Below are 18,649 nucleotides of genomic sequence, written 5' to 3'. Positions count from 1 at the left end.
TCAGAGCCATTCGTCTTGTGATTTGCCCGCAAAAAGTTTGTGAGGGTTTCGAGACCACCTTAAAATCTACCATGAGTCAGTGGGCTATGCCTTTGCGGGATAGGCTCCGAAGAAGAAGGTGGGACTTCATGGCATTTGGAAGTCTTTTGTGGGATTTCACACCTCTCCAACGTGACGTACCTTCCTCCCAATGAAGGGAACACGGGAATTCATCTATGTCTCCACGTGCCTTTGTTATTCCCATCTGAGCACTTTACTTGTGTTGTTTACCTTTGTGATATGCTTCGTGCTTGAAGTACCTCTTATCACCATCTAGGTTGCCTCACCTAGGCATTAGGCTATTTCATATTTCCTCAAAGCTTAAAAGTGCAAAAGAAATCAAAGAAGTTTTGTAGAGCCTATTCACCACCTCAAACCCTCCCGGTTACCATCTCTATACTTTCAACTAGCCAGATCATTTCAGACCAACAAACTATCAAACATTGTATGCTTCATATTAAAAACTAGATCATTTCAGTTTTCCACTCACCAGCCAAAAAAAAAGAGGACAAACAAACGATTTTTTTTGTGCCAAAACTATTGTTGGACACAACCAAAAGTAAAACAATTCCTTTTTATGATGCGGAAACTATTGGATTTCTAATTGTTAAAGGTGACATTGTATTAATCCTTAGCCACTCACAAAGTCCCTTACAAAAATAAGCAAATGAAACATCACGCGCCTCATATAGACAACCTAGAAAGTTAATGAAGCAAGTAGACATTGTATGGCCAGTATAAAGTGGCATGTTGTTTAAATTAAGAATAATGTGACATTTTTTTGCTCATGATCCAACTAAAAAAGCACAAACAAGCAATAAAGCATTCTATGCATCATGTAGATTAGCTAGCTAGAAAATAAATGAACCAATCAAACACTGCAAGCATCATATAAACTACCAGATCATTACAAAATGGATATCCTACATACATATAATCAATTAGAAGCGTAGAATCTCTACTTCCTTCGGATCGGTTTAACATGTGCACACGTAGTTTGAGAAATAGTTTTGACCATTATATTTTGGTCAATAAAATATGGAATATATGTCACAAAAGTTATCATTGGAAACCGTTTTTTGAATACGAATCTAATGGTATATATTTTGTAGACATAAAATTTATATTTTGTTTATAAAATTAATGGTTAAACTTTGTCTTAAACTACGGAAGCGCCTGTTAAACTGATTTGGAGGAAGTATTATACTAATTATATCTATAAAAACTGTTGAAGAATGTGGTATTGGTTTAATTATCAGTCAACTCGCTAAAGCAAATGACTTAGAACCAATTGAACCATTGTATGCCTCATATTAAACTAGCGGAATTATATGATCATGTATGGTTGAAATCCAACAGATATGAGAGTCAAGGAAGGGCAAAAAGTTCAGTATCATCATTATATATGTTGGATTGGTTCCCATCGCAACATGTCTCATTGTTTAAATCATTGGTCAACTCAGATAGTGCCTAAGACAAACAATCAATTGATAAAATTACATGCCTCCTATATACAACCTATAAGGTCACTGAGCCAATAAACATTTTATTGCTTGTATAAAGTGTTAGATCATTAAATTAAGCACAATATGGCATGGTTTTTGAACATTACTACATGACCCAACTCTAAAAAGGCACAAACACGTGATATAACCGCTTTGTGCATATATAGAGTAGCTAGCTAGAAAATGCCCATTTTGGTAGCCACGTTTTTCTCAAGGTGTTGTATGCCGGCCCTCCTATGCCGATGCACTATAAACATACCCGAGGTATCATAAGGGGAAATTATATATTGATACCAACAGGGAAATTATGGAGCTTCTACAACATGTCCACGCCAATGCATTTAGTAGGTGCCACCATGACCTTCTCTAGATTTGTCACAAGACTCGTAAACCCACCAAATTGACGAATAATTTGAGTAAGGCGGTTGGTGTCCCACATAAGTGTCACCCTGGAAGAGGAAGTCCTAAATTATTTAGTTGTGTACTAAAAAAATGGTAAGGTCATTTTTGTAATGAGCTTAAATTTCTTTATGTGTATTTTTCCTTCGTAAATTTAATTATCAATGCATAAAACCTATTTGAGCTCTTTTATCTTATGGTTCCATAATTACAAGACCGAGGGGATTCCTAATGTACCATTTTGTGAGTGTTTGGTCACTGAACAATGTAGCCGCGCTAGCAATTTTTGTGTGTGGCTTTAATACCTCTAGGAATGTAAATATCAAAGTATTATGGATTATCTCTAGTTATGGGTGCATTTTTAGATAAAACAATTACTATCATTTAAATGTGAGTCTGTTGAAGGGGGTCATGCCGTCAAGTTCTATCATAGTTGAAAGGAGTGATCATTGCTTCAATGCTCATACATCTATTTCTTAAAGCTGTAAGTGCAATTTTTTTATGTGCTTTATAGTTTTAAAACATTGCTATGGATGATAGACATAGCCAATCTTTGGTGGCACTGAAATATGGATGGATTTATCGGCTCTTATTATGAAGTGCTAATTCAGTTCTGGTTGAACTTTTTCTAGCATTTATCTTGGAACAAAGATCTAGGCATGTTTACATATTTCCATTTTTTAATGTATCTTATGCTAAATTTTCTACTTGGCGTAAAAGATATGCGGGGACAATGTTAAGCCATAATAATTTATATTTGTGTAGACCCCTGCAAAATTATCACATATAAATACCATCGATAGATGTGGTATCAACCTAAGGAATAGCTAAAAAAACTCTAATTCTGAAGATGATTAGCTACCACAGTGATGGTCAAGGCTCATGCGCCAGGGACGCACCACAACATATAGTTGTAGGGTGCAACAGCCTCCGTCCGCTTCCAACCTCTTTTCCCTAGGGTGGCTCAAGAGAAGCAGTGATTGCACAACCTCCGACTCAATCGGCGATGGCCTTAGCTTGAAGCCAATCTGCTGCCTCGCCCAGTGGACCACTTGCTTTCGTGACGACGATTGGCAGGGCCACCTCCGGCACATCAACAAGTGCTTCTACGACTGGCAATGCTTCCTCTGGCACATCAATTGGTGCTTGCAAGACAATGATTGACATCGCCACCTCCGGCACATCAACGGGTGCTTCTGTGACTAGCAACACCACCTCCGGTGCATTAACCGGTGCTTGCACAACTACTAGAAATGCCACCTCATGCACATTTAACGGTTCCACCGTGACCACCTCGTTCGGGACATAATGCAAACCCATGTTCAGCATCACCGCACCTTGTTTATCTGACCTTTCGGTCACATGACATCCACAGAACAATGCGGCTCTTTCGTGCTCGCACGGCCGACATCAACATGCTTTGCCCTGTCTTCTTCGCGGTAGTGCGGCAAGACCTGCCCGAGCGTGCCTTTCGTCTACTCGGTGCATCCCAACACCAGCTTCGGCGAGCGGAATGCCCACGGCTCAATGCGGACATTATCGATCTCTTTCTTCAGTCGGTTGCTATCGGGTTCCGGGTTCTTGCCCTTTCTCCTCTTCTTTTCCCCAGTTTTCTCAATGAGCAGGCCTTCTGCTTTCATCGACGGCTTCTTTCCCTTTCTCCTCTTCTTCTTTTCCCCAGTTTTCTCAACGAGCATGTTATTGATCCTTAGGAAGTTTGTCCATTCGTTGCCGATGATTCGGTAGCTAGTATTGCTCGTCAAATACCTACACTTCATATGGTACACCTCATCGTTCCGGTCATATGCTTGCACGCCCATACCAAGTTTCTCCTTCTTTACATTATCATTTGCATTATCTTTCCGTTTGCACTTGCGCTTCCGCTCCTGGGTTATTTCGTTGTTTTCTTGGCGCTCCTTATCTGCTATGTGCACTATGGTTTCTCATCTGCTTGGTGTACTATAGTTTTCTCCTTATTTGCTTTGTGCACTATGGTTTTCTTATCTGCTGCGTGTACTATAGTTTTCTCCTTCGGTGTGAACATCTTGGCAAAAGGGATCTCCTCCTTTGGATGACCGACCTCTCCGTGCTTCCTACCTCTGCTCTTATCCTTGCATGAGATGAGGAGGCGGTTCTGCCCCTTATCTCTGTCAGCAGGCCACATCTTCTTTTCGAAGACGCATACAGGGCCGAAGACCAGGCCGAGGTCACGAAGGATGCTGCACAACCTGTCCCCGATGACAAGGTCTTCGAATGCCGTGTATATTTCACCCCTTTGAATGGCAACGCGCCCGCATCGGATTAGGTAACCTGTGGCCTGATGTCATCGCCCGTGAGCTTCTCGATCACCGGCTAGAGTGGGGCATCCATATCATCCACAACCAACATTTTTCCCTTGCGCTTTCGCTCTTCCTCATCATGTTTCAGTTGTGTCGCTGCTGGTGCTGCTTCGTCGATGTCAACGCAAGGAAGGGATGGCGACGTTGACGCCATAGAACCTGCAACGCTTGAAGATCCACCACCACCGACGCTCTTGGAGTTTGACCACGGTACATTAACTAGGGAGGGTGGTAGTACCACCAACCCCGTCCTCCACCGGCGAGGCACGTTGGCAGCGAACATCAGGTTGTTATCTGGCTCTTCAAGGAAATTTTCTAGCGAAACCAAATAGAAATACACGGGACGTCGATGGCAAACGAACTAGCTAGCTCTAAAATATATATGCATCAGAGGAAACCCAGACATGATACTACTACAACACGATATTGTATTGTCCACCCCCCATACCTATACACATATATCCACGTCGGTTCGAGTCCAGTTAATCCTAGCTTACCATGTAGTAGTCCTGCATATCCCTAGCTTGTTGTGTGATCAACAAGAAAGAGAGACAGGAAAGAGACGAGAGAGGCTCGTGTTGGAAATAATCCAACCTCTAATTATGAAGATGATTAGCTGCAACAGTGATGGTCAAGGTCCATGCGTCGGGGATGCACCACAACATCTAGTTGAAGGGATGCAACAGCCTCCACCGTCGTCCGCTTCTAACCACTTTTCCCTAGGGCGGCTCAAGAGCAGCAGTGATTGCACATCCTCCTACTCAGTTGGTGACGACCTTGGCTTGAAGCCAATCATGTCAGCAAGGGCTGCTACCTCGTCCAGTGGACCACCTGATTCCCCGACGATGACGGGCAGCGCCACCTCTGGCACATCAACATGATCTTCTACGACTGACAATGTTGCCTCTGGCACATCAACTGGTGCTTGCACGGCAAGGACTGGCATTTACACCTCTGGCACATTGACCGGTGCTTCTATAACTAGAAACACTACCTCTCGCGCATCAACCGATGCTTGCACGACGACGACTGGCAACGCCACCTCAGGCACATTTAACGGTTCCACCATGACCAATTCGTTCGGTACATAATGCAAACCCATGTTCGGCATCGCCACACCTTGTTTATCTGACCCTTCCAATCCCATGACATCTACATAACAATGCGGCTCTTTCGTGCTCGCACGGCTGACATCAACATGCTTTGCCCCGTCTTCTTCGCAGTAGTGTAGCAAGACCACCCCGAGCGGGCCTTTCGTCTGCTTGGTGCGTCCCAACACCAGCTTCGGTGAGCAGAATGCCCACGGCTCAATGCAGACATTGTCAATCTCCTGCTTCAGTCGGTTGCCATCGGGTTCCAGGTTCTTGTCCTTTCTCTTCTTATTTTCCCCAGTTTTCTCAACGAGCAGTGCTTTCGTTGAAAGCTTCTTGCCCTTTCTCCTCCTCTTCTTGTTCTTCTTCTTCTTTTCCCCAGTTTTCTCAGAGAGCATGTTGTTGTTCCTTAGGAAGTTTATCCATTCGCTGCCGATGAGTCGGTAGCCAGTATTGCTAGTCAAAGACCTGCACTTCAGATGGTACACCTTACCGTTCCGGTCATATGCTAGCACATCCAGACCAAGTTTCTCCTTCTTCACATTCTCCTTTGCATTATCTTTATGCTTGTGCTTGCTCTTCCGCTTCCGCTGCTGGCTTATTTCGTAGTTTTCTTGGTGCTCCTTATCGTGCACTATGGTTTTCTCATATGCTTGGTGCACTCTAGTTTTCTCATTATTTGCTTTGTGCACAATGGTTTTCTGATCTGCTTCGTGTACTATTGTTTTCTCCTTATGTGTGAACATCTTGGCAAAAGAGATCTCCTCCTTTGGACGACTGGCCTCGCTGCGCTTGCTACCTATGCTCTTATCCTTGCATGAGATGAGGAGCCGATTCTGCCCCTTACCTCTGTCAGCAGGCCACTTTTTCTTTTCGAAGACGCATACATGGCCGAAGACCGGGCCGAGGCCACGGAGGATGCCGCACAGCCTGTCCCCGATGACAAGGTCTTCGAACGCTATGTCTTTCACCCCTATTAACAACACCGCGTCCGCATCGGATTGGGTAACCTGTGCCCTGATGGCGTCGCCCATGAGCTTCTCGACCACTGGCTGGAGTGGAGCTTCCGTCTCATCCACAGCCAACATTTTTCCTTTGCGCTTTTGCTCTTCCTCATCATGTTTTAGTTGTGCCGCTGCTTCCGCAGCTTCTTGCTGTCTACGCAAGGAAGGGATGGCTACATTGACGCCATAGAATCGGAGATCCACCACCACCGTCGCACTTGGAGTTTGACCACTAGACATTAACCAGGGAGGGTGGTGGTACCACCAACGTCATCCTCCTCCAGCGAGGCACGTTAGCAGCGAACATCAGGGTATCGTCGGGCTCCTTAAGGAAATTGTCCAGTGAAACCAGCTAGAAATACACGGGACATCGATGGCAAACAGCCTAGCTAGCTCTAAAATATATATGCATTAGAGGAAACCCACACATGATACTACTACAACACGATATGGTACTTTCCGGCCCCCATACCTATACACATATGTCCGCGTTGGTTCGAGTCCATCTAGAGTCCAGTTAATCCTAGCTTACCATGTAGTAGTCATGCATATCCCTAGCTTGTTGTGTGATCAACAAGAAAGAGAGATAGGAAACATACGGGAGAGGCTCGTGTTGTAAATAATCCAAACTCTAATTATGAAGATGATTAGATATAACAGTGATGGTCAAGGCCCACCACGACATCTAGTTGGAGGGATGCAGCAGTGATACGTCTCAAACGTATCTATAATTTCTTATGTTCCATGCTACTTTATTGATGATAATCACATGTTTTATGCATACTTTATGTCATATTTATGCATTTTCCGGCACTAACCTATTGACGAGATGCCGAAGAGCCAGTTGCTGTTTTCTGCTGTTTTTGGTTTCAGAAATCCTAGTAAGGAAATATTCTCGGAATTGGACGAAATCAACGCCCAGGGTCTTATTTTTCTACGAAGCTTCCAGAAGACCGAAATGGAAACGAAGTGGGGCGACGAGGCGCCGACACAACAGGGCGGCGTGGCCCAGGTCTTGGCCGCGCGGCCCTGGCGTGTGGGGCCCTCGTGTCGCCCCTAAACCTACCCTTCCGCCTACTTAAAGCCTTCGTCGCGAATACCCCAGTACCGAGAGCCACGATACGGAAAACCTTCCAGAGACGCCGCCGCCGCCAATCCCATCTCGGGGGATTCAGGAGATCGCCTCCGGCACCCTGCCGGAGAGGGGAATCATCTCCCGGAGGACTCTTCATCGCCATGATCACCTCCGGATTGATGTGTGAGTAGTTCACCCCTGGACTATGGGTCCATAGCAGTAGCTAAATGGTTGTCTTCTCCTCATGTGCTATCATTGTTGGATCTTGTGAGCTGCCTAACATGATCAAGATCATCTATTTGTAATGCTACATGTTGCGTTTGTTGGGATCCGATGAATATGGAATACTATGTTATGTTGATTATCAATCTATCATATATGTGTTGTTTATGATCTTGCATGCTCTCCGTTGCTAGTAGAGGCTCTGGCCAAGTTGATACTTGTAACTCCAAGAGGGAGTACTTATGCTCGATAGTGGGTTCATGCCTCCATTAAATCTAGGACAGTGACAGAAAGTTCTAAGGTTGTGGATGTGCTGTTGCCACTAGGGATAAAACATCAATGCTTTGTCTAAGGATATTTGTGTTGATTACATTACGCACCATACTTAATGCAATTGTCTGTTGTTTGCAACTTAATACGGGAAGGGGTTCGGATGATAACCTGAAGGTGGACTTTTTAGGAATAGATGCATGCTGGATAGCGGTCTATGTACTTTGTCGTAATGCCCAATTGAATTCCACATTACTCATCATGATATGTATGTGCATTGTCATGCCCTCTCTATTTGTCAATTGCCCAACTGTAATTTGTTCACCCAACATGCTACTTCTTATTGGAGAGACACCACTAGTGAACTGTGGACCCCGGTCCATTCTTTTACATCGAATACAATCTACTGCAATACTTGTTCTTACTGTTCTTTGCAAACATCATCTTCCACACTATACATCTAATCCTTTGTTACAGCAAGCCGGTGAGATTGACAACCTCACTGTTAAGTTGGGGCAAAGTACTTGGATTGTGTTGTGCAGGTTCCACGTTGGCGCCGGAATCCCTGGTGTTGCGCCGCACTACACTCCGCCACCATCAACCTTCAACGTGCTTCTTGGCTCCTACTGGTTCGATAACCTTGGTTTCTTACTGAGGGAAAACTTGCTGCTGTACGCATCACACCTTCCTCTTGGGGTTCCCAACGGACGCGTGCTGTACGCGTATCAAGCAGCCTCCACCGCCGTCTGCTTCCAACATCTTTTCCCTAGGGCGGCTCCAGAGCATCAGTGATTGCACAACCTCCCACTCAATCGGAGACGACCTTGGCTTGAAGCCAATCATATCGGAAAGGGATGCTGCCTCGCCCAGGGGACCACCTGCTTCCCCGACGACGATTAGCAATGCCACCTCCGACACATCAATGGGTACTTCTACGACTGTCAATGCTGCCTATGGAACATCAATTGGTGCTTGCACGACAAGGACTGGCATTGCCACCTCCGGCACATTGACCGGTGCTTCTATGACTAGCAATGCTACCTCCAGCGCATCAACCAGTGCTTGCACGATGACGACCTTGCAACGCCACCTCAGGCACATTTCATGGTTCCACCATGACCATCTCGTCCGGCACATAATGCAAACCCATGTTCGGCATCGCCGCACATTGTTTATGTGACTCTTCCGGTCCCATGACATCTACAGAACAATGCGACTCTTTTGTGCTCGCGCGACTAACATCAACATGCTTTGCCCCGTCTTCTTCATGGTAGTGTAGCAAGACTAGCCCGAGCGGGCCTTTCGTCTGCTCGGTGCATCCCAACACCAGCTTTGGCGAGCGGAATGCCCACAGCTCAATGCGGAAATTGTCAATCTCTTGCTTCGGTCGGTTTCCATCGGGTTCCAGGTTCTTGACCTTTATCCTCTTCTTTTCCCCAATTTTCTCAATGACCAGGTCTTCTGCTTTCGTCGACGGCTTCTTGCCCTTTCTCCTCTTCTTCTTTTCCCCTGTTTTCTCAAAGAGCATGTTGTTGTTCCTTAGGAAGTTTGTCCATTCGATGCCGATGATTCGGTAGCCAGTATTGCTCGCCAAATACCTGCACTTCAGATGGTACACCTCACTGTTCCGGTCATATGCTTGCACGTCCAATCCAAGTTTTTCCTTCTTAACATTCTCCTTTGCATTATCTTTCCGCTTGCGCTTGCTCTTCCTCTTCCGCTCCTGGATTATTTCTTTGTTTTCTTGGCGCTCCTTATCCGCTTTGTGCACTATATATGGTTTATTAATCTGCTTGGTGCACTATGGTTTTCTCATTATCTGCTTTGTGCACTATGGTTTTCTCATATGCTTCCGGCACTATTCTGTTCTCCTTAGGTGTGAACATCTTGGCAAAAGGGATCCCCTCCTTTGGATGAACGGCCTCGCCGCACTTGCTACCTATGCTCTTATCCTTGCATGAGATTACGAGGCGATTCTTCCCCTTACCTCTGTCAGCAGGCCACATCTTCTTTTCGAAGACGCATACATGGCCGAAGACCGGGCCGAGGCCACGGAGGATGCCTCGCAACCTGTCCCCGATGACAAGGTCTTCGAATGCCGTGTCTTTCACCCCTTTGAATGGTAACATGGCCACATCGGATTGGGTAACCTATGCCCTGATGGTGTCGCCCATGAGCTTCTCGACCACCGTCTTTAGTGGGGTGTCCGTCTCATCCACATCCAACATTTTGCGCTTGCGTTTTCACTCTTCCTCATCATGTTTCAGTTGTCCGCTGTTGCCGCAGCTTCGTTGCTTTCTGCGTAAGGATGGCAATGGAGCGGGTTTGGACGGATATGCCAAAACCAGATCCATGCCCAAATCCACCAACCTCGCTCTGCCCCACCCACGAAACTATCCATGGGCATGGTTGTCGCTCCAAATCCAAATCCACCGGATATCCAGATATCCATGGATATCCATGTGTTTACGCACTATGTACATGAACATAACATATTAGAGCGTAACAAAACCACTTTATTAGCATTTCGACAATATTTCTGTAACATTTCAGCAATAATTATGTGGGCAATGAATAGGAAGAAGAGGAAGGGAGATGGAATGAGAGCAAGCCCACTGCCCGCCGGTCCGTGTCCTAGGCGGAGCAGAGCTGGACTGCCGGAGGGGTGGAAGGAAGGGCCACCGACCAAGCCCTCCCTCAGAGGGGGAGGCCATGAATGTAGTGGTAATCATGGGTTACGTGACTTAACGGGTCTTTGGTGATTTTGGCCTCAAGAGAATGGCAATTAGACCTAGGTAAAATCCTATGTCTCACTGACATGCGGGACCCTCATGTCAGCTGGATATCTATTGGATATCCATGGGGTAAAACCTCTATCCATGCCCGCTCCATGAGTTATTGGATATCCGCCCCATGAAATCCGTGGGTATAATCAGCCCACCATACCCGTGCCCATTGGGTCGGATATCCGTGGATACCCGAATCCATGGATAAAATTGCCATCCTTATTTCTGCGCAAGGAAGGGATGGCGACGTTGATGCCATAGAACCGACAATGCTTGAAGATACACCACCACCGCCGCTCTTGGAGTTTGACAGCTAGACATTAATCAGGGAGGGTGGTGGTACCACCAACCCCATCCTCCTCCGGCGAGGCACGTTAGCAACAAACATCAGGGTGTCGTCGGGCTCCTCAAGGAAATTGTCCGGCGAAACCAAATAGAAATACACGAGCGTCGACGGCAAACGGCCTAGCTAGGTCTAAAATATATATGCATTAGAGAAGACCCACACATGATACTACTACAACACGATATAGTATTGTCCATCCACCATACGTATACACATATGCCCGCGTCGGTTCGAGTCCATCTAGAGTACAGTTAATCCTAGCTTACCGTGTAGTAGTCCTGCATATCCCTAGCTTGTTGTGTGATCAACAAGAAAGAGAGACATGAAACAGATGGGAGAGGCTCGTGTTGGAAATAATCAAACCTCTAATTATGAAGATGATTTGCTACAATAGTGATGGTCAAGGCCCATGCGCCAGGGACGCACCACAACATCTAGTTGCAGGGATGCATCAGCCTACACTGCTGTTTGCTTCCAGCCTCTCTTCCATTGGGCAGCTCAAGAGCAGCAGTGATTGCATAGCCTTACACTCAATCGGCGCGGCCTTGGCATGAAGACAATCATGTCGGTAAGGGCCGCTGCCTCGCCCAGTGGACCACCTGCTTCCCCAATGACGACTGGCAGCGGCACCTCCGGCACATCAACGGGTGCTTCTACGACTGGCAATCCTGCCTCTGGCACATCAATTGGTGCTTGCACAACAAGGACTAACATTGCCACCTCCGGAACATTGACCGGTGCATCTATCTCTAGAAACGCTACCTCCACCGCATCAACCGGTGCTTGCACGACGACGACTGACAACGCCGCCTCGGGCACATTTAACGGTTCCACTGATACGTCTCAAACGTATCTATAATTTCTTATGTTCCATGCTACTTTTATGATGATACTCACATGTTTTATACACACTTTATGTCATATTTATGCATTTTCCGGCACTAACCTATTGACAAGATGCCGAAGAGCCAGTTGCTGTTTTCTGCTGTTTTTGGTTTCAGAAATCCTACAAAGGAAATATTCTCGGAATTGGATGAAATCAACGCCCAGGGTCTTATTTTTCCATGAAGCTTCCAGAAGACCGAGAGGGATACGAAGTGGGGCGACGAGGCGCCGCCACAACAGGGCCGCGCGGCCAAGGGTGGGGCCGCGCCGCCATGGCGTGTGGGCCCCTCGTGACGCCCCCTGACCTACCCTTCCGCCTACTTAAAGCCTTCGTCGCGAATACCCCAGTACCGAGAGCCACGATACGGAAAACCATCCAGAGACGCCGCCGCCGCCAATCCCATCTCGGGGGATTCAGGAGATCGCCTCCGGCACCCTGCCGGAGAGGGGAATCATCTCCCGGAGGACTCTTCATCGCCATGATCGCCTCCGGAGTGATGTGTGAGTAGTTCACCCGTGGACTATGGATCCATAGCAGTAGCTAGATGGTTGTCTTCTCCTCATTGTGCTATCATTGTTGGATCTTGTGAGCTGCCTAACATGATCAAGATCATCTATTTGTAATGCTACATGTTGCGTTTGTTGGGATCCGATGAATATGGAATACTATGTTATGTTGATTATCAATCTATCATCTATGTGTTGTTTATGATCTTGCATGCTCTCCGTTGCTAGTAGAGGCTCTGGCCAAGTTGATACTTGTAACTCCAAGAGGGAGTACTTATGCTCGATAGTGGGTTCATGCCTCCATTAAATCTAGGACAGTGACAGAAAGTTCTAAGGTTGTGGATGTGCTGTTGCCACTAGGGATAAAACATCAATGCTTTGTCTAAGGATATTTGTGTTGATTACATTACACACCATACTTAATGCAATTGTCTGTTGTTTGTAACTTAATACTGGAAGGGGTGCGGATGCTAACCCGAAGGTGGACTTTTTAGGCATAGATGCATGCTGGATAGCGGTCTATGTACTTTGTCGTAATGCCCGATTGAATTTCACACTACTCATCATGATATGTATGTGCATTGTCATGCCCTCTTTATTTGTCAATTGCCCAACTGTAATTTGTTCACCCAACATGCTATTTGTTATTAGAGAGACACCACTAGTGAACTGTGGACCCCGGTCCATTCTTTTACATCTGAATACAATCTACTGCAAACATTTTTCTTTACTGTTCTTCGCAAACAAACATCATTTTCCACACCATATATTTAATCCTTCGTTTACAGCAAGCCGGTGAGATTGACAACCTCACTGTTAAGTTGGGGCAAAGTATTTGGATTGTGTTGTGGAGGTTCCACGTTGGCGCCGGAATCCCTGGTGTTGCGCCGCACTACACTCCGTCACCAACAACCTTCACGTGCTTCTTGACTCCTACTGGTTCGATAACCTTGGTTTCTTACTGAGGGAAAAACTTGCCGCTGCACGCATCATACCTTCCTCTTGGGGTTCCCAACAGACGTGTGCTGTACCGTCACAAGCATCCACCGTGACCATCTTGTTCGACACATAATACAAACCCATGTTCCGCCGCACCTTGTTTATGTGACCCTTCTGGTCCCATGACATCTACGGAACAATGTGGCTCTTTCGTGCTCGTGCAGTTGACATCAACATGCTTTTCCCCGTCTTCTTCGCGGCAGTGTAGCAAGACCAGCCCAAGCGGGCCTTTCGTCTGCTCGGTGCATCCCAACACCAGCTTCGTCGAGCGGAATGCCCACAGCTCAATGTGGACATTGTCAATCTCTTGCTTCGGTCGGTTGCCATCGGGTTCCAGGTTCTTGCCCTTTCTCCTTTTCTTTTCCCTAGTTTTATCAATGAGCAGGCCTTCTGCTTTCGTCGATGGCTTCTTGCTCTTTCTCCTCTTCTTCTTTTCCCCAGTTATCTCAAAGAGCATGTTGTTGTTCCTTAAGAAGTTTGTCCATTCGCTGCCGATGATTCGGTAGCTAGTATTGCTCAGCAAATACCTGCACTTCAGATGGTACACCTCACCATTCCGGTCATATGCCTGCACACCTAGACCAAGTTTCTCCTTCTTCACATTCTCCTTTGCATTATCTTTCCGCTTGCGCTTGCTCTTCCGCTTTCGCTCCTGGCTTGTTTCGTTGTTTTCTTGGTGCTCCTTATCTTCTTTGTGCACTATGGTTTTCTCATATGCTTGGTGCACTATTTATGGTTTTCTCATTATCTGCTTTGTCCACTATGGTTTTCTCATCTTCTTCGTGTACTATTGTGTTCTCCTTTGGTGTGAACATCTTGGCAAAAAGGGATCTCCTCCTTTGGTCGAACGGCCTCGCTGTGCTTGCTACCTTTGCTCTTATTCTTGCATGAGATGAGGAGGCGATTCTGCACCTTACCTATGTCAGTAGGCCCCATCTTCTTTTCGAAGACGCATACAGGACCGAAGATCAGGCCGAGGCCACGGAGGATGCCTCGCAACCTGTCCCCCATGACAAGGTCTTCGAACGTCGTGTCTTTCACCCCTTTGAACGGCAATGCGTCCGCACCGGATTGGGTAACCTATGCCCTGATGGCGTCTCCCATGAGCTTCTCGACCACCGGCTGAGTGGGGCATCCGTCTCATCCACATCCAACATTTTGCCCTTGCGTTTTCACTCTTCCTCATCATGTTTCAGTTGTGCCGTTGTTGCCGCTGCTTCGTCGCTGTCTGCGCAAGGAAGGGATGACGACGTTGACTCCATAGAACTGGAAGCGCTTGAAGATCCACCACCACCGCCGCTCTTGGAGTTTGACCGCTTGACATTAACCAGGGAGGGTGGTGGTACCACCAACCCCATCCTCCTCCGGTGAGGCACGTTAGCAGCGAACATCAGGGTGTCGTTGGGATCCTGAAGGAAATTGTCCGGCAAATAGAAATACACGGGACGTCGATGGCAAACAACCTAGCTTGTTCTACAATATATATGCATTAGAGGAAACCCACACATGATACTACCACAACACGATATGGTACTGTCCGCCCCCTCATACGTATACACATATGTCCGCGTTGGTTCGAGTCCATCTAGAGTCCATTTAATCCTAGCTTACCATGTAATAGTCCTGCATATCCCTAGCTTGTTGCGTGATCAACAAGAAAGAGGGACATGAACAGACGAGAGAGGCTCGTGTTGGAAATGGGTGTGACTATTTCTCAGTCGACTGAGAACTAACTTTGTTCTCGGTCACATGATGTCATCAAATCTTAGTTGCAACTCATGTTGCAATTGATGATTAGCACAGATCACAAAACAAAGTTAATGGTGTAAAACTTGACTGAACACGAATTTAGTTCTCATCTAGCTGAGAACTAGCAAATCCCGTTGGAAATAATCCAACCTTATCTAGCTTAGTTTGAGTCGAAGAGATGTGCAGTGTCCATAGTATCCTTGAAGAAGTGTACTTCTACCTTTTATCTTTTGTTATATACCGAGTCAAACTTTTTTCAATTTGACCAACTTTATAGAAAATAGTAGCAACATATATATGATGTTAATTTGGTATATTATGACACTATATTTCAAGATGGGTCCAGTGATAATACTATTATGTTTTTTACACAGATAAAATGGGGAAGGACCCCAACGCGTCATTTTTCATTTATTTATAAAACAACCCCAAAAAGGTGGCATTTACAGATGGTATGTGGTACATATGAGGCTCGGCGGCGTTCTTCGTGCTGGTGACGGACACCTTCCTGGTGGTTGGCTGGAGGAGATGCGGCATTCCTTGCTGTGCAGGTAGGGGGGATACAACGAGCGCGTTTGGTAGCCTCGCCTCACCTTGGCTCGCATGTGCCCTGCAGTTTTTGGGCCGTTTGGTTTCATGAGCTCCTTCGTGTTGTCGCACCGCACAGGACTTAAAGCACCCCTGGGACAGGCCCGGGAGGAACGCTCAGTTTGACAGTTTCTCCGGGAATAGGCCCTGGGGAGAAGAAAATCGACAACGCCGTTCGCGCGGGCGCTCCGCCTCGGCATGGGGGGAGATGGCGAAATCCGAGCGGCGTTGCGGGGCAAAGGTAGGGGTGACCTCCCTCTTCGGTTACCCCCTCTCCATTAGCCTCCTCCCAAATTTTCCCTTTCCCCAATTTTCACACCGGCGGCGGCTGCGGCGACCCAAATCTGGCAGCGCGCATCTCTCTTCGGTGTCCAGCGTCGGACCAAGGTCCTCGTTTCCAGCTGCAGCAGAGCCTGCACACATCTGCGGCGGCTTTCGGCCGTGTCCATCGTCCACAATGAAGGAGGTAAGGGGAAACTCCTATGCTCCACTGTAGTGTTAGATTCATGTTGGTAGAACTAGTTGGGTTCGATAAGATCATTCGTAATGCATAGATTTTGTTTGAGTAGACCGACCAGCTCCAGCTTGTGCATCACGCCGCATCACTCATCATTTTCATACAAGCATGGATCCTGATGGTGCACAAGAGTGCAGTTAGGCATGCTGCTTTTCCTCGTGTCAGTTACGATCCTATGTTACAACGAGATCATGAGAGGATCAACCTGAACTACATCTATAACTCCAACAATGTAGAGGCTATCCAGATGCTTCGGATGAGAAGAGACCCTTTCTTTGCACTTGTGAAAACGTTCAAGGAAAGAGGACTGTTGGTTGATAGCCTCCACACCTCTGTCGAAGAACAAGTCGCAATGTTTCTTCATGTCGTGGGTCATAACCTGAGGTTCAGAGTCATCCATAGCACATTCAGGCAATCCACGGAGAATATCTCTCGGTACTTCCAGCAGGTGTTGTACGCAATTGGGGAGCTAAGAGGTGACATGATCAAGTAAGCATCATCAAACACACCACCCAAGATCAAGAACAGCTACAGGTGGTTCCTGTATTTCAAGGTGAGTACAAAATCATGTTCGTTCTACTTATCAGATGTGTGGTACTGTCAGAAACATGATTGTGTGATAATTGTTTGACATGATTGCATTGGGGCTATTGATGGTACTCATGTGATTGCAAAGGTACCGAGATCAATGTCTGTAACATTCTGCGGGAGGAAGCTCTACACCAGCCAGAACGTGCTAGCAGCTGTGAATTTTGATATGAGGTTCACATACGTGCTTCCTGGGTGGGAGGGTTCAGCTCATGATGCGCGCATCCTAACCAACAGCTTGTCAAGGCCTGATGGATTGCAAATCCCTGGGGGCAAGTTCTACCTTGGAGATGCCGGATATGCATGCCGACCTGGTATTCTACCTCACTTTAGGAAAACAAGGTACCACCTCAACGAGTTCTCTCCCAGGCACCGACCTCAGAATGCGAAAGACTTGTTCAATCTGAGACACTCAAGCCTTAGAGTCACCATTGCGAGGGCCTTTGCTGCATTGAAGAACATGTTCAAGTTCCTTGACCAGAAACCGTTCCACACTTTTGACACTCAAGTAAAGCTGGTCCTTGCTTGCTGCATTCTTCACAACTGGATCCTAGGTTGGGGCGACTATGACTTCTTCGAAGAGGTTCTCACTTTTGATGAAGTAGAGATCGACCATGGCGTGGGCACATGCGACAATGAAGCCTAGAAGGAGAAGAGGCAAGAGTGGGAAGACGCAATGTGGGAAGCCAGAGGCAACACCACCATCTGAGAAGAAGAAGAAGAAGAAGAGGTGAAGAAGTGAAGAAGAAGAACACCCCTTTGATCCCCTGTTTCTCGAACCCCAATTTGATCCCCGTATGTTGAACTACCACGTGATGATAAACTGCCATTCGTAGTATCTGGGGAGCACCGTTATGAACTACCATTCGTACTAGCTAGCTTCGTTATTCTGAAAATGTCATGAACTGATTTCTGTGTGATGGGAGGTGATAACATGGCAAGGCTACCGTTTGTAGAGAAGAGGTGACCTTAGGCATGTCTGGATGGTACCAAACAGTCGTAATCTCATCTCCATCGAGATTTAGGGTTGGCTGCATCCAAACAAACAAAAAGGCTTTTTTGGCCCAAACCATGCAACCCGATGATGAGGGCTGGCTTCCTGATTGTTGTGGGTATACTTCATGGGTGTACCATCGACAGTGCCTAGATCCGGCAAGCCCGGGTGGCCCACAGACGGTGATGAGGCATGTGGCCCATCGGGCGGCCCAGTTGCTGTTGATCATGCAGGAAGAAGTCCAGCCCAGGATCAGTAAGCCGGATCCGTACCGACCTAGGAGTGACCCGGATCCAGGGAGGCCCATGAGGAACCCGGATCCAGTACGACGTGTATGGAAGGCGGATCCGTGACGTGCACGGCAAGATATTGTACCGTAGCTAGGCTATCTGTAATCCGGCTAGGACTCTCCATGTAAACCCTAGATCCGTGCGCCTTTATAAGCCGGATCCCGGGAGCCCTAGAGGCACAACCACAACTCATTGTAACAACGCGAAAGCGCCCAGATAATTCCAGACAAGCAGCAGTAGGCCCTGTCATCGTGCAGGTGTTCCGAAGCTGGGTAACTCGCGTACCACCGTCCCGTGTGCACTCCGCCCTATGGCCCCTACTTCTTCTCCCCCTCGTGAGGATCCCTCCTCCGAGGTATCGTCGATTAGGCAACGACAGTTGGCGCCCACCGTGGGGCCTGTGGCGTCTGGAGGCCGGAACCGGGAGGGTTCCGCCATGGGAAGCTACGACGACAC

General features: G+C 47.1%; 1 protein-coding gene across 1 annotated transcript; it reads left to right on the top strand.

Moving 5' to 3' along the window:
- Positions 1-16,439: 16,439 nt before the first annotated feature.
- LOC127347862 (protein ALP1-like) lies at positions 16,440-17,555 on the top strand. The gene is made up of 3 exons (XM_051374007.1): positions 16,440-16,810; positions 16,909-16,915; positions 16,998-17,555. Exons 1-3 carry the CDS (start codon positions 16,440-16,442, stop codon positions 17,553-17,555), a joined length of 936 nt encoding a protein of 311 aa, XP_051229967.1.
- Positions 17,556-18,649: the final 1,094 nt, after the last annotated feature.

This window comes from Lolium perenne, chromosome 4, assembly GCF_019359855.2.
Source record: "Lolium perenne isolate Kyuss_39 chromosome 4, Kyuss_2.0, whole genome shotgun sequence".
Taxonomy (NCBI): domain Eukaryota; kingdom Viridiplantae; phylum Streptophyta; class Magnoliopsida; order Poales; family Poaceae; genus Lolium; species Lolium perenne.
Note: the sequence above shows the minus strand (reverse complement) of the source record. Positions and strands in the feature narration are given on the sequence as shown.